This window comes from Dama dama, chromosome 9 (assembly GCF_033118175.1).
Source record: "Dama dama isolate Ldn47 chromosome 9, ASM3311817v1, whole genome shotgun sequence".
Lineage (NCBI taxonomy): Eukaryota > Metazoa > Chordata > Mammalia > Artiodactyla > Cervidae > Dama > Dama dama.
Window position 1 is genome coordinate 14201632 of NC_083689.1, and position 16291 is coordinate 14217922.

Genomic DNA, 16291 nt, shown 5'->3' on the forward strand with positions numbered 1-16291 from the left:
GGGATTTAAGAACATGTATAGTCTCTTCACCACTGTATTGTCAGAAACAACCACAGAACCTGTCAAAATAGAGACACTCAATACTTTTTGAGTAATGAGTGAATTATAAATGTACTTTTTAATTTTTAAGGGAGTCACTTTTTAAATATCTGTTCTTAATTGGACACTGCCTTGCAGTGTCCTGTTTGTTTCTGCCGTACAACAATGTGAATCATCCATAAATATGCATATATTTCCCCCTCTTGATACTCGCTCCCACCCATCCCCATCCCACGCCTCTAGGCTGTCACAGGTCTGACACAAGGTTGAGCTCCCTGTGTTATGCAACAACTTCCCACTAACTATTTTACACTTGGTAATGTATATGTTTCAATGCTGCTCTCTCGATGCACCCCACATTCTCCCCTCATTGTGTCCACAAGTCTGTTCTCTATGTCTGTGTCTCTATTCCCAATCTACAAATAAATTCACCAGTACCATTTTTCTAGATTCCATATATATGCACTAATATGCAATACAAATTCATTTTTAAACTAATTCTAATTGGAATAGAGTTGACTTACAATGTTGTGTTAGTTTTTGCTTTACAGCAAAGTAATCAATTATCCATATACATATATTCAGTCCCTTTTCAGATTCTTTTTGCATATAGGTCATTTCAAAATATTGAGTACAGTACCCTGAGCTCTATAGTAGGTCCTTATTAGTTACCTGTTTGAAATATAGTAGCGTGTATATGTCAATCCCAGTCACAGAATTTATCACCCCCTTTCCCCCTTGGTAACTATAAACTTGTTTTCTATATCTGTGACTTTATTTCAGTTTTGTAAATTGGCTCATTTACACACTTTTTTTTGATACTGCATATAAGCAGTATCATGTGATATTTGTCTTTCTCCATCTGACTTACTTCACTCAGTATGACAATCTCTAGGTCCATCCATGTCACTGCTGATGGCATTATTTTGTTCTTTCTGACTAATACTCCATTGTAAATATGTACACATCTTCTTGATCACAAATGCATTTTTTATTCTCTTCCTTCCCAGCTGCTGGCTCCACTCAGAAAAGGGATTTAAATGGGGTTTCCTTGGACCAGTCTGTGCCATCTTCTCTGTGAGTGATGACATTAAAGCATTGTTAATACTCAGCTAAGCATCATTTAAAGAGAACTAAAAGTGGGGGGCATGGTGACAGAGGTGACAAGAACAGGTGTGTTCCTGGGTTATCATGGGTTTGGTTGCATTTTCTAAGACCATTCTTAAAACTTAACACACTAATATGGTTAAAAATAGAAACTACCTAAGTGCGGAAATGATGTTGGACAGGCTGGACAATGGACTGAAATTTTATGCAATAACTCTTTTCTGGTTTCCTGAAGGTCAATTTAGCTTTCTTTCTGATGACCCTTTGGATTTTGAAAAGCAGACTCTGTTCCCTCAACAGTGAGGTGTCCACCCTCCAGAACACGAGGTAAGATGGAAAAGAGACTGACAGCTCTGCAGATGTGTGGTCACAAGAGTGAAGGCGTGTGCCTGACAAGTTCCTTGTGTCCATCCTCAGGTTTTCTAAGGAAACCCAGAGTTAAATGGATGGAGGTGTCCTAAGGCAGCAAGTTCAGACCTAGTGGTGTTTTCTGTTCATCTCTAATTTCAGTTTGTGAACTTGTGACTCCCTCAGCAACATTCTCTGGGCTTTGTCAGCAGTCTTATGACAAATGTGCAGAGAACAATTATGTTCCCATGAAGCACTTAGAGGAATCTGTGACCACTTCCACAGTCTACTACACTTTCACACCCCACATTTCAAGCTCATTCTCACCTCTCTCCCACTCCTCTTCCTGGTAAAAATCCCAGTGAACATTAAATCTTCTAGGAGGTTTAGGCAGTCCTTTGTTCCACAAAATCTTGTGCATATCTGATGCTCTTTCTTTTGCATTTCTACCATTATCTTTTCCAAATTACACATCTTACTGTTTTGTTGTTTCAGTCATTTGAGTAGATCATGAGCTTTATGAAACTAGAAATCTCACCTTTGTGATATTTAATGCCCAGGACACAACACAGAGCATGATGCATGGTACTTCCTCAGGAACATTGGTTGAATGAAATTAGATATCTCCACGGAGGATCATAAAGCTTTTGCAACCTATGAAGTGTCGCTTCCCTTTCCATCCAAATCAAAATGTCATTCTAGATCTCAGTGGCATTTCTATTGTGGAGCATCATTGACAGCAAAGAATAAAACCAATCACAACCCAGTCTGAGAAGTCATTAGCAACAGGGAAAGGAAGGAGCATCCATGGGTGAAGATGAGGATGGCTCTGGTTGTATCAGGAACTTACTTTCTCCTCCTACCCAGGATGCTGACATTCAAAGCCACAGCTCAGCTCTTCATCTTGGGATGCACGTGGTGTCTGGGAATCCTGCAGGTGGGACCAGCTGCCCACGTCATGTCCTATCTCTTCACCATCATCAACAGCCTGCAGGGTGTCTTCATCTTCCTGGTGCACTGCCTCCTCAGCAAGCAGGTACCACTGTCTTGACTCCCTCTCAGGACTCATCCCATCCTCACTCCTCTCAGGTGAGCTGACTCAGAACATGCTTTGCAGGTCCGTGAGCAATACAGGAACTGGTTGAGGATCAAGAAAACCAAAGCCGAATCTGAGAACTACACGCTCTCCAGCAGGACCATGTCTGATTGCAAACACAGTGAGGTAAGATCATGAACTGCCCCCAGAGCACTTCACTAACCAATTCATTGATCAGCACATGCCTAGCACACTGGACAACTGCATATGAGCTGTTGATGTCTTAGGATGGCTTACCCTTTGTTTACTGTTTGACTCATTCTCAAGTGGCATTGGTGGTAAAGAATCCGCCTGTCAATGCAGGAGATGCCAGATACCTGGATTCGAACCCTGGGTCAGGAAGATCCCCTAGGTAGAAAATGTCAATGAACTCCAATATTCTTGCCTGGAAAACTCCATGGACAAAGGAACCTGGCAGGTACAGACCATCGGGTTGCACACAATCAGACACCACTGAGCATGTGTGCATACACACACACACACACATACTCACACTAACCATTAACAGTGGTCTCAGTTTGTTTACAAAATGTATTTCACGTGTATTCCTTAGTGAACTGAGTCCATCTTGACTCATATCAGTATTATTGAACACTTACTATGTGCCATGCATGGTTAACTAAATAAGCAACTATCAATGATCTGAAATGGTGAGGCACATTCTATTCAGAGTCACATGATCCTACAATTTTGTTGTACACCTGTCTCTGCATAACACTCAGCAGCACCCTCAAAAATGCAGGAAATGGGGGGAGAGTGTGTACTTATCTGTGCACCAAAGAGAAAGGTGCCAGCTGGAGTTTTAGACTGTCTTAACCGGACCGCCTGATATTTTGGGCACTCTCTGCGCTGTGCCGCGCTGCGCTCAGCTGCTTCAGTCATGTCTGACTCCGTGCTATCCTTGCACTGTAGCACGCCAGGATCCTCTGTCCATGGGATTCTCCAGCAAGAATACTGGAGTGGGTTGCATTCCTTCCTCCAGGGGATCTTCCCGACCCAGGGATCGAATGCAGGTCTCCTGCACTGCTGGCACCCCTGAGACACTGGGGAAGCCCCTTGGTACCCTCTACCCACCACAAAACCAAAAAAGATAAGCAGTAGTGACAATGATGGCAGTGATGACCAAGAAACAACACTTACTGGTTTAGACTTACAAACTTATTTTCCTTATATTTTCTGACCTCTTCCATCTTCTATTTAATGCCTTCAATCTTCCATCTCACTGAAAGGAAACTACTATATGCCTGGAAACCCTTCTGCATTTCTCATATTAGCTGTCCCCCCAACCTCCATAAGGACTGATTTCACCACTGAATCTTCTACCACTTCTCCCTTTCTCAACAAATGTTCTCAGCACTTATTTCACAAAGAAAATCAACATTGTCATGATGATACTTTGTGAACTCTACACCATAACAAATATCAGCATGCATCCTCTTGTATCATTGAGACAATGATCCTTCTCCTCTCTGAAGACAATTATTCCACCTATGCTTTTAATCCCATTATCAGTGCTTATCAATTTTCCTTACATTCTTTTTCACACATATTCTCTCTTCCACTTACCCTTCTTCCCTCACTCTTTCCTCTCATTTACAACAGTATTTTCCCCATAGCCATGGATACATGTTTGGTTCTCTTCTGTCTTACAAACATGTACTACTTGGCCATCTTCTAGCTACCAGCCAAGAGTTGAAATTTCTGTCTTTATTTCCCTGCCTTAAACTCATGCCTTCAGCCCATGCAAATTATAGTTTCTTTCCCCTGTATTTCACCAAAACAAATATCTCTTAGATTTATAATGATCTCCATCTCCCAGAAAGTCTCAGAATTTCTGATCACTCTCCACTGTTTCCTCATAAAACACTCCATCCTTATCCTCACTAAATTCTACTTATACATTCCTCCTTGTCTTTCTTCTGTTCTCTCTTGCTATTCTCTCTTTGTCTCCTTTGTAGTTCCCTACAAGGGATTGGTTCCAGAACAACTTTAATTCCTGTTTTATTCTTTTCTCCTAGACAACAACGTTTATTCCTTAGATTCAGTCGCAAAAGCTGCAAATGATGGCCATTAGTTTCTTTATCTCTGACTTCTCCTCTGAAATCTAAAGGAGTATGGAGTATTTAACATTTTTGGTATCTTAAAGTCATCTTCAACTCAGCTTTCCAATTTAATGCTTACAATCTTTACCCTAATCCAGTTCTTTCCCATGGTGTCCTTCTCAATCTTCATGATACCACATTCATCCTGTGGCACAAGTTTGGATCCTGAAAGCTACTCTCAACAGTTATCTTATTATTATCACAACCTACCACCCTTGATCTTTTTGTTCTTATCTTTTCAATATGTCCACAATCTCTCTTGCTAGCTCAGCTTCCATCACCTTCTCCTTAGCCAGGCTGCCAGCTTGCCTAAACACCTGCTATGCTCACCTTACCTGACTATTCTTTCTATCCTTGTCACCTCCCAAAACATCCTTTACCCAGAAATCAGAAAGATCTTTTCAAAACACAAATAAAATCATTGCACTCTTTGCTAAATCCATTACATATAGAGTCAAAACCAAGAGCCATACATCAGTGAGAATTTGTTTGATTCATCTCCTGCTTTCCTCTCCAGCTTCATATATCATGTACTCACCATTATTCCAACCACATCAAATTTTTTTCAGTTTTGAAAATTCAGTGTGCCTCTTTGGGACAAAGGCTTTGCACATAGTCCTTCCCTTTAAAACACTCTTTTTTATTCCTTGACTCAAAACTATATATGCCTTCAGACATATCTCTATATGTCGATTCCTCCATGAAGCCTGTACCTGCTCAGATTAGATCAGATTCTTCCATGTTTCTCTCCAATAGCCCCTAGAGAGTTTTGTCAGAATCATCTTACTCTTGGTTTTCTCTATTTGATTAATATCTGTTTCCTTCTAGATTTAGCGTCTGCAGGCACCGTTTTGCTTTTCCTGTCTGTTATATCTTCAACATTTCACACAGCGCCAGACATGTAGAAATACTCAATACATAATTGCTACATGATTGGTTAAGTTAATCAGTGATTAATCTGCAACTGCAAGAAGGGGCAGAAACTGTCTTATTCATCAATCTCTCTCTCCAGTGTTTAACATTTTCCAAATGATCAGCAATTATTTACTAAACAAAGATGAATGAATGAATGAACTCCCTGATCATTAAGGGGATAAAATATCAAAAAAATATATTGATTATTTTATGGTGCCTCTTTCCTTTGGAAACAAGATAATTCTCTGCCCTACTATATTTTTTTAATTATTAACCATCCTGTCTACCAATTAACACTGAAGTATTTCCTTATGATACCAGAGCATTGTGTAGATCTTAGTTCCCAGGCTGAAACAAATCTGGAATGAAATATTAGCTCAACCAAGTGTTTGCTGTGTAAGCTTGGTCAAATTGCTTTTCAAGCTGTGAAACAATTTAAACGTTCAGTTGCCTCATTTGTCTCCTCCCTCCAAATTAAGACCATTTTCTTAGATTAACTCAGTCAGGACTAACCATGTGCAAAGGGAACTTTGCAGACTCTAAGTGGGTCAAGTCTTGGTGGGAGGGGCTGAACATCCTCCTTACACTAAATTCTGATTCAGCCAAGGTTGCAGAGTATAACCTAGCAGGAGTTAATGTGGCTTCCCTCATACAGCTGATGCTGTCCACATAGGGAGGACCCCACAGACCTGAGAGGTTCAATGCCTTGCTCTACCACAGCCCTGTCCCTCTCATGGATTACACTCATTCAGGCAGAACGGAACAAATAACCCATGAGTGTCTGCTTAAGGGAATGCTAACTCTCCATGTGCTTGAGTCAACTCACCCTCACCAAGGGTATAACCCTGTCCCTGGGAGACCCAGAAGAGGATCTGAGCTTCCCTCACTTCAGAACCCAAGAAAACTTGCACTTCCATAGTGTAGTTTCCTACTGTTGCTGTAAAAGGTTACCACACACTTGCTGCTAAAAACAAACAAATTTATCTTACAGATCTAGAAGTCAAAAGTTCAAAATGGATCTTATGGAACTAAAATCAAAATGTCTGTATCCCTTCTAGAAACATTAGGGAAATATGCATTTCTTAACCTTTTTTTAACTTCTTGGTGCTGCCTGCATTCCATGGTTAGTGGCCTCGTGATTCACTCAATCTTCAAAGTCTCTTTAGTGTAGCTTTTCAGATCAATCAGCTCACCTCTATCCTCCTCCTTCTTCCTCTTCTTCTTCTTCTCCTCCTTCATCTCTCTCTCTCTCTCTCTCTTCCTCACCTCCATCATTATATCTTTCCCCACCTCTTACTCTCTTACTTCTCTCTCTCCTTTATGAAGACCTTGATCTTTACATTGGCTCATCAGGGTAATCCAGGATAAATTTTCCGTCTCAAGATCATAAAAATTCATTTTCACATGTAAGCTAATATATTTGCAGCTTCCAGAGTTAAGATGTTGACATCTTTGTGGGCTCATTTTTCTGCTAGCACATCTATTGTACATGGGTTTTATTTACAGTTCAGCTCAGTTCAGTCGCTCAGTCGTGTCCAACTCTTTGCAACCCCATGGACTGTAGCACGCCAGGTCTCCCTGTCCATACCAACTCTTGGAGTTTACTCAAACTCATCTCCATTGAGTCAGTGATGGCATCCAACCATCTCATCCTTTGTCATCCCCTTCTCCTCCTGCCTTCAATCTTTCCCGGTATCAGGGTCTTTTCAAATGAGTCCGCTCTTTGCATCAGGCAGCCAAAGTATTGGAGTTCCAGCTTCAACATCAGTCCCTTCAATGAACACCCAGGACTGATCTCCTTTAGGATGGACTGGCTGGATGTCCTTGCAGTCCAAAAGACTCTCAAGAGCCTTCTCCAACACCACAGTTCAAAAGCATCAATTCTTTGGTGCTCAGCTTTCTTTATAGTCCAACTCTCACATCCATACATGACTACTGGAAAAGCCACAGCCTTGACTAGATGGACCTTTGTTGGCAAAGTAATGTCTCTGCTTTTTAATATGCAGTCTAGGTTGGTCATAACTTTCCTTCCAAGGAGTAAGCATCTTTTAATTTCATGATTTATAGTAGAAACACTGAAATCTTCTTCATATTATATATATATTTGAATAAATATTTGCCACTGTCCCCTACTTCCTGCAGAGATCATAGACATGGTGAAGAAATGAAATATACTTTCTCTATAGAGAAACACAGTAATGGCATCAGATAGCCATTGAAGGATTCTAAACTTCAAGTAATCTGATCAGCTATTTCTACTACCTATGGGCAAAGGACCAAACAAATCCATGGCTTAATGTAATTACGTCTTCTACTGTCTCCTAAAATTTGGTGTCTCTTGTGCTTAAAAGTTAAGAATGTCTTTCTTTCATCCTGGAATCTCTTCTATGACTTCCTGTCATCTTCTTCAAGAAAAACAAAATAATTTATCTGTGTTCTATTGTGTATAATTTCCTGGAGCACTATATTTGAAACCTTCTTGAGTAGAGATAATCATGTGAAGTTGCCCGTCCCAAACACCAGAATTTTCCCTGAGCTTTCTATAGACCTAGGAATAAATAACTCATACTGGGGGTGGTAAGGATTTTCCAAAAGGACTTCAGTGTTTTTTCCTTTACATCTCAGGTGATTAACAACAAATAACATTTCTAGACTTTTATCAATTTTCAAACTGCCCTATTTTATGACTCCATGAAGAAAACATTTCCCAAACTCTGAGCAGACAAATCGAGACATACATTTAGAAACAGAGAGTTGTTTGTGTGTGTGTGTGTGTGTGTTTTTTTGTAGGACATTTAACTGTTATTATATTCTATAATTTCAGGATTAGTAAATGTAGGGAGATGGGATTTCTGAGAAAGACCAGGCTCAACCAAATTTCATCCAGTCTGATAGGCATTTTGATCTTATCCTGAGAAGTCCATCTGACAAGGAGATTTTTTTGACTAAAGGCTTCTGAGATTTCTTTTCTTTTTTTCAAAAGAAATATTTATCTTTCTATGGTCTCATGTATCATTTCTAAAATATTACCTTTCCAAGTTACTTTAAAAGATCTTTGATTTTTCACAGAGCTAGGACAAATAATTTCACAGTTTGCATGGAAACATAAAAAACCTTGAGTAGCCAAAGCAATCTTGAGAAAGAAGAATGGAGCTGGAGGAATCAACCTGTCTGGCTTCAGACTATGCTACAAAGCTACAGTCATCAAGACAGTATGGTACTGGCACAAAGACAGAAATATAGACAGTGGAACAAAGTAGAAAGCCCAGAGATAAATCCATTCACCTATGGACACCTTATCTTTGACAAAGGAGGCAAGAATGTACAACAGAGAAAAGACAATCTCTCTAACAAGTGGTGCTGGGAAAACTGGCTGGCCACCTGTAAAAGAATGAAATTAGAGCACTTTCTAACACCATACACAAAAACAAACTCAAAATGGATTAAAACTCTAAACATAAGACCAGAAACTAGAAAACCCTTAGAGGAAAACAGGCAGAACAGTCTCTGACATAAATCAAAGCAGGATCCTCTATGACCCACCTCCCAGAGTAAAGGAAATAAAACAAAATAAACAAATTAGGCCTAGTTAAACTTAAAAGCTTTCGCACAACAAAGGAAACCAGAAACCAGGTGAAAAGGCAGCCTTCAGAGTGGGAGAAAATAATAGCAAATGAAGCAACTGATAACAAAGAATTAAACTCCAAATTATACAAACAGCTCATGCAGCTCAATACCAGAAAAACAAATGGCCCAATCAAAAAATGGGCCAAAGAACTAAACAGACATTTCTCCAATGAAGACCTATAGATGGTTAACAAACACATGAAAAGATGCTCAACATCGCTCATTATCAGAAAATGCTAATCAAAACCACAGTGAGGTACCATCTCACACCTTTCAGCATGGCTGCCATCAAAAAGTCTACAAACAATAAATGCTGGAGAGGGTGTGGAGAAAAGGGAACCCACTTATGCTGTTGGTGGGAATGCAAACTAGTACGGCCACTATGGAGAACAGTGTGGAGATTCCTTAAAAAACTGGAAATAGAACTGCCATATGACCCAGCAATCCCACTGCTGGGCATACACACCAAAGAAACCAGAATTGAAAAAGACACATATACCCCAGTGTTCAGTTCTACACTGTTTACAATAGCTAGGACATGGAAGCAACCTAGGTGTCCATCAGCAGATGAATGGATAAGGAAGTTGTGGTACATATATAGAGTGGAATATTACTCAGCTATAAAAAAGAGAATGCATTTGTGTCCATTCTAATGAGGTGGATGAAGCTGGAGCCTATTATACAGGGTGAAGTAAGTCAGAAAGAGAAACACCAATACAGTATATTAATGCATACATATAGAATGTAGAAAGATGGCAATGATGACCCTGTATGCAAGACAGCTAAAGAGAGGCAGATGTAAAGAACAGACTTTTGGACTGTGTGGGAGAAGGTGAAGGTGGGACGATTTGAAAGAATAGCATTGAAACATGTATATTACCATATGTAAAATAGATGACCAGGGCAAGTTTGATGCATGAAACACGGCACTCAGAACCAGTGCTCTGGGCCAACCCAGAGGGATGTGGAAGGGAGGGAGATGGGAGGGGGGCTCAGGATGGGGGGACCCATGTACACCTGTGGCTGTTTCATGTTGATGTATGGCAAAAGCCATCCCAATACTGTAAAGTAATTAGCCTCCAATTAAAATAAATTAATTAATTTTAAAAAGATCATTGGAGGGATTCCCTGGCAGCCCAGTGGTTAAGACTTGGCACTTTCACTGCTCTGCGCCCAGCTTCAGTCCCTGCTCAGGAAAATAAGATCCCTCAAGCTACACAGAGTGGCAGAAAAAAGATCATTTGAACTGTATCTTCTTATCCCTTGGAAAACCTGAAGTGTTATTCTTTGAGCCATTAAGTAAGGACAAAAGATACTTAGTTCTGTGTGTTTCAAGAAATTCATCATGTCATCAGTGTGAAAGAAGTCATGGTGGTGGACTTCTTGGTTACTCAATTCCTGCAAATCTGGAATTTTACTGTGTCCGACAGGGCTTTCAAAAAACTTTCAACACCTATGATAAATCATGATGGAAAATAATATGAAAAGAATGTATATATGTGCATAACTGAGTCACTTTGCTGTATCTAATTATTAGAGAAACCTTGTCCCACTCACAGCAGCCTCTTGTGGCCACTAACCAAGAAACAAAATTAAAGTTTAAAAGGAATTGCATATTATGATGGGGCTACAAAGAAAGAGTCCATCTAAAAGAGGGGTCGTGTTGGGCACTCCAAGATGTCAACCTTGTTCTTGTCCTACAGGTCCTATAGTGGTAGGGCTTATCTCCACACCTGGGATGGGAAAGTTGCTGGATAAAGTCCCCCTGGTCCTGGATACTGAGGAACAGGCAACTCCACAAGAGACACACAGGGGTTTGCTGTGGGAAATCTCCCCCACCCTGATGTCAGACGGCGTATCCACCTTTATCAGCAACAATAACACCCAGAACCTCAGCTCCCCCATCACCTTGGTCTTCCAGCATGTGAGTCCTGCTGGGATGGAGCTGTGGATGTGGAAGAGTCCTCCTGGGTCCTGGGCAGAGCCTTGGCTTTCAGGGGGCCCCCCACGAGTGCATCACATCCCCAGGAAAGCCCAGCATACACTAGCTTTGGGTCAGCATTTCCGAGCAATAGACCCACCAGCTCACACCTACTTCCTGTCCCTATAGTCAGTGATGCTTGGGCCAAAGGAGAAGGCATACTGCATCTTCTCGAGAGTGTGGCCAGAATGTAAGTGGTCACCGGGCCACCAGAGGCTGCAAGATGGTGGGAACCATAGACATCAGCAGCACCTCAGCAGCTTTGCTGTCCTCATGGCCCACTATGAAGTGCAGAAAGGAACACTCAGAGTGGCTACATTCAATGTGAGCTGCTGGGTAACAAATTCCCACACATGTAAAACCAGAAAAAATTAAATCTTGCATGGTATAGCTGGAATGGCTGCTCAGATTTTTACAATGCTGAAATCTTTCTGTCCGCCTGGACTGCATTCTTATTGAGGCTTGGAGTCCTCATCCAACCCTCTAACTTCTGGCAAAGTTCAGCTCCTTGTGGTTGTCAGACTGAGGTCTCATTGTCTTCCTATCTATCAGCAAGGGAGGTGGTATAGCTGTCAGGGCCTATATGTGTTCCTTCTCAGGTGGCCTCTCCTGGACCCTCTGACAGTGTCTCTATCTGGAGGCCACCAGGAGAAGCTTCCTTAGATGAAAAATCTCTAAACTTTGAATCTTTTCTCCAAAAAAAAAAAAAAAAGCAACTCAGTTTGTGTTTTTGCTTATTTTGTAGAGGAAGTTCCTTTTTTTGTTTGTTTTTTCCTCAAACTGGAGGATAATTGCTTTACAGTGTTGTGTTGGTTTCAGTGATAAAACAATGTGAATTAGCCACGGTGGTTTAGTCTCTAAGTCATCTCCAACTTTTGCAATCCAAAAGGCTGTAGCACCCTGCCCCCCCCCGCCCCCGCCCCCCGCAGACTCCTTTTCCATGGACTTTCCCAGGCAAGAATACTGGAGTGGGTAGCCATTCTCTTCTCCATGGGATCTTTCGAACCCAGGGATGAAACCTGTGCCTCTTATGTCTCTTGCGTTGTTTACTGCATTCTTTATCACCATGTGGGAAGCCCACCCAGATTCACATTTGATTTCAAACCTGGAAGTGGTTATGTATACCACAGGGGACAGTGATATGGTTGTCAATAGAATTCTCAATACCATGAGAGTTTTCTGGAATGGAGTGCACAAGGGCTTATAGAAAGAAAGATTTGATGATGGCAGAGGTCAGAGGGGACCAGAAGAACCAGTGAGTACAGGTGAGTCAGGAGAAATCTTTGCCTCTTCACCTGACCAGGTGAGCTGTTTACTTTCTCTAGCTCATCAAAACCAAGACTCTCTGGCAACCTGAAGTATTGGGGAATTCAGTGAAATAAAAGTGGCACTCACATGAAAGTAAGCATGAAATGACTGCAGCACAAAATGCCTAAGAATCACAGGAGCCCCCAGAAGTTTGAACAACAATCCAAGGCCAGGTTTCCTACAGCCATGTGACTAGATGTCAAAATATCCATACTTTATACACCATTTTACAGTTAGTGAAGAGTTAAAATATTTGGGCTTTGAATGCCAAGAGAATAAGAAAGGAACCATCTCCATCTCATTTTGAATCCTAGACACTGAGTTCCTCTTGGTCCAGAAACCAAAGTTGGTTTCTCCTGCATGTGTCAATAGATATTTTACATAGTAAATACAATCTATGTATTTCTTATTTGTTCCTTCTTTTTCCACACATCTGATAGATTATTCTCTTGAGACTACAAAAAGATCCTCCATTATTTTTTGACCATGTGGCCTTCTGTTGGATAAATTACATATCAAGTCTCTTATAATGAGTGTTTTTGTTAGGTCATTTGCTAATACAAATAATGTTGCAACTGTTTACACTTACTTCATTGATCTCATTTTTCATTATGCAGTTAGGTTGGATACTGCATCAAATTCACAACTGCACGTTTGTAGATACTTCCATATTTCAACATCTTGAGGTCACTCCATGGACCCTGCCACCAATAGTGTGTGTGTGTGTGTGTGTGTGTGTGTGTGTGCGCGCATGCTCAATTTTGTTGAACTCTGTTGCGACTCCATGTACTGTGGCCTGCAAGCTCCTCTATTCATGAGATTTTCCAGGCAAGAATACTAGAGTGGGTTGCCATTTCTTCTTCCAGGATCTTGCCAACCTAGGGGTCAAACTCACATCTCTTGCATTCCTTGCACTGGCAGGCAGATTTTTATCCTGAGCCACATGTTTCCATACAGCCTCACCACAAGGTTCTCATCAAGTTTTGTACTTTTACCCATCTGAGAGGTAAATAGCATATCTAGGGAAAGATTTGTATCTTTGTATCCTTTTTATTATTAGTGGAAGGGAACATCTTTCTTTATGAGTCACTAATATTTCAATCTCTGGAAACAACTTGTTCACATCCTTGGCATATTTTTCTATTAGCTTGTAGTACTTTTCTTATGGATTGGGGCACACTCTTTATTCTACTGGTGAAACTAAGACTCTCAAGTTTTACAGTGCATAAAAATCACCTGGAGGGCTTGTTAATTGTTTGACATTTTACTGGTAAATGTCATACCTGACCCAGGACCCAGCATGCCAATTCATTCCCATATCTTTATTCATGTGCTTCCCACTACCCTCATCCACACCACTGTACCTGGGGAAATCAAGTTCATTATCTACTTATCACATCTTCTAAGAGGCCAGGGAGGTCCAGTGCTTTCTTTTCATTTACACAGAGAGAATCATCTGGACAGAGAATGCTCTAGGTCATTTCATGGACAGGAAAAAGATAGAGACATCATTGGAGGGACCAGGGCAGAGGGACATTTCACAAATATAATTGACCATTTGTATTTATCTTCACACTAGATGGTAAGGTTTGTGAAATCAGAAATCTTGTCCGTGTTATTTTTAATGCACAGGGCCAGCACAAAGCCATGTGCAAAAAACATCCAAAGTAATATCAGTTGATTGAAACTGGGGATATTTATTCAACATCATAAGGTTACCGAGATGTTGATAAGGATTGAATTGAGTCTATAGGTCAATTTGGTGGAATGCTACCGTATTAACAATATTGTCTTCTGATCCATGAATGTGGCATGTTTATCCATTTCTTTGGGTCTTCTTTGACTTCTTTTGGGAATCTTCTTTAGTTTTCAGTGTAAAAGTTTTGCACTTGCTAACAAAGTGTCATTTTTACATATTCCTTCTCAGGAGACTTAAATTAACGACTAAATCAGATGATCTTCTATCCAGGTCGGCAAGGAAACTTCTGAACCGTCATCTTTGGGAAAACTTCTAAAACATGTTTTCATGTTTGTTATAGGAACTCTTCACAGAACCATTGTGTAAGGAAGTATGATGGGAATTCTTGATATTTAGATTGCTGGAAGAATTTTGCTTTTCTACTCCATATGGGATGCTCACCTCACTCTCAGCATAGTCAAAGGGCTCTGATGCAATTCCTCAGTTGCCTTAGATTAAATCACCTGCTTCAAACTTTTTCTACAAAGTTCCTCAAGTTTGTAGGTATATGAAGATATTTGAAGGTATATGATAAGGAAAACGAGCTTCAGAAAACTGTCTTAAAATACTGTAAGACAGGAAAGTAAGGTTCAAACACCTACATGGAGGATAAAATTGCTATGATGTCCCAAATTTTTCCTGGATTTTGTCCTAAAAACACTTGAATTTCAAGCAATGGGACAGTTGGTTTCAATACATACATGTTTCAACTTCTTCACCCTCCATCTAAAGATTATTAACTTAGGCATTAGAAAAATATATTTTACTACTCACCATATGTGTGAGTGTTTGTAAGTCACTCAGTAGTGTCCAACTCTTTGTAACTCCATAGTCCATAGCCCACCAGGCTCTTCTGTCCATGGAATTCTCCAGGCAAGAATACTGGAGTGGATAGCTATTCCTTTCTTCAGGGGATCTTCCTGACCCATGGACTGAAGTCTGGTCTCCTGCACTGCAGGCAGATTCTTTACCATCTGAGCCACCATGGAAGCTTGGTACACACCATGTACTGCACTAAATTAAGAGATCTAGTTTCTAATTTCACAGAGCTTACATGTTAAAGAAAAGGCTTTGTTAAGAGTAAAATCAGAACCCTGTAAATAAATAAAATCTCTACATCCTTTCAACTGTAAGATGTGCCAGGTTAGAAAGAGTATATTGCTACTGCACATTTTTAAAGTTTTACTTACATGTATAACAAACTATTTCATTCTCAGAATGTGATCTTGGCAAGATCCAAGTCCAGAGGGACATAGAAATGTCCCATGGACATCCACTGACCAGATTTGTATCAATTTAAACCAAATGGAAAATGACTTTAAATGATCATAACGTGTTAAATTTAAAATATCCATGAGTACATAGTGATACTTAACGTATTTGAAAATAAGTGTAGAAGATATGACAGAAGTAGATAATGACAATTTTTCAGTATCCAGTAAATCACCACTAAAAGCACTGGGGCAAATCTTGTGGAAAGAATGGCCAATCTCACAATGCTAAAGAATTCTCTTAAGTGATTATTGATTTATTACAAGGACCAAAGTGTATTTTTATAATGTTAGATCAGATAGGCACCAAATGAACTTAATGAGCAATCTTAGCATCAATAATATCAGTCTGATGTTGTATAGTTCCTGATGAGACATGAACTGAAAGCATCCCATTTGTGCTAAATAAAGGTTCGTGTCCATATCTTAAGTGTGTGTGTGCGTGTGTGTCCTGTCACGTCAGTCGTTTCAAGCCCACCAGGCTCCTCTGTCCATGGCATTCTCCAGGCAAGAATACAAGAGTGGGTTGCCTCTAGGATTGATCTCTTCCGGGGATCTTTCTGATTGAGAGATCGAACCCTCATCTGCCTGTGTCTCCTGCATTGCTGGCAGATTCTTTACCCACTAAGCCATCGGGAAAGCCCAATCAATTTAACCTATATCTAATCTAACCTTTAGACCAAGGCTTAGCAAAGTATACCCTGCAGGCAAATCCAGGAAGCTGCCTGTCTTTGCAAATAAACTCTTACTGGTTCATAA

The 16291-nt window shown here is 40.4% G+C and overlaps 1 protein-coding gene across 4 annotated transcripts in view; it reads left to right on the forward strand.

Moving 5' to 3' along the window:
• Nucleotides 1–15956, forward strand: part of LOC133061812 (adhesion G protein-coupled receptor E2-like) — a 61343-nt gene extending 45387 nt beyond the window's left edge. For 3 of the 4 annotated variants that reach the window (XM_061150026.1, XM_061150030.1, XM_061150029.1), the window contains 5 exons: nt 1050–1116; nt 1382–1473; nt 2362–2530; nt 2612–2716; nt 14563–15956. In XM_061150026.1, coding sequence (XP_061006009.1) covers nt 1050–1116; nt 1382–1473; nt 2362–2530; nt 2612–2716; nt 14563–14598 — 469 coding nt within the window. In that variant the 3' untranslated portion in view covers nt 14599–15956. Of the gene's footprint in view, nt 1–1049; nt 1117–1381; nt 1474–2361; nt 2531–2611; nt 2717–14450 lie in introns of all 4 variants that reach the window. The other variant, XM_061150028.1, reaches the window with a different exon arrangement.
• The last annotated feature ends 335 nt before the right edge of the window (nt 15957–16291 follow it).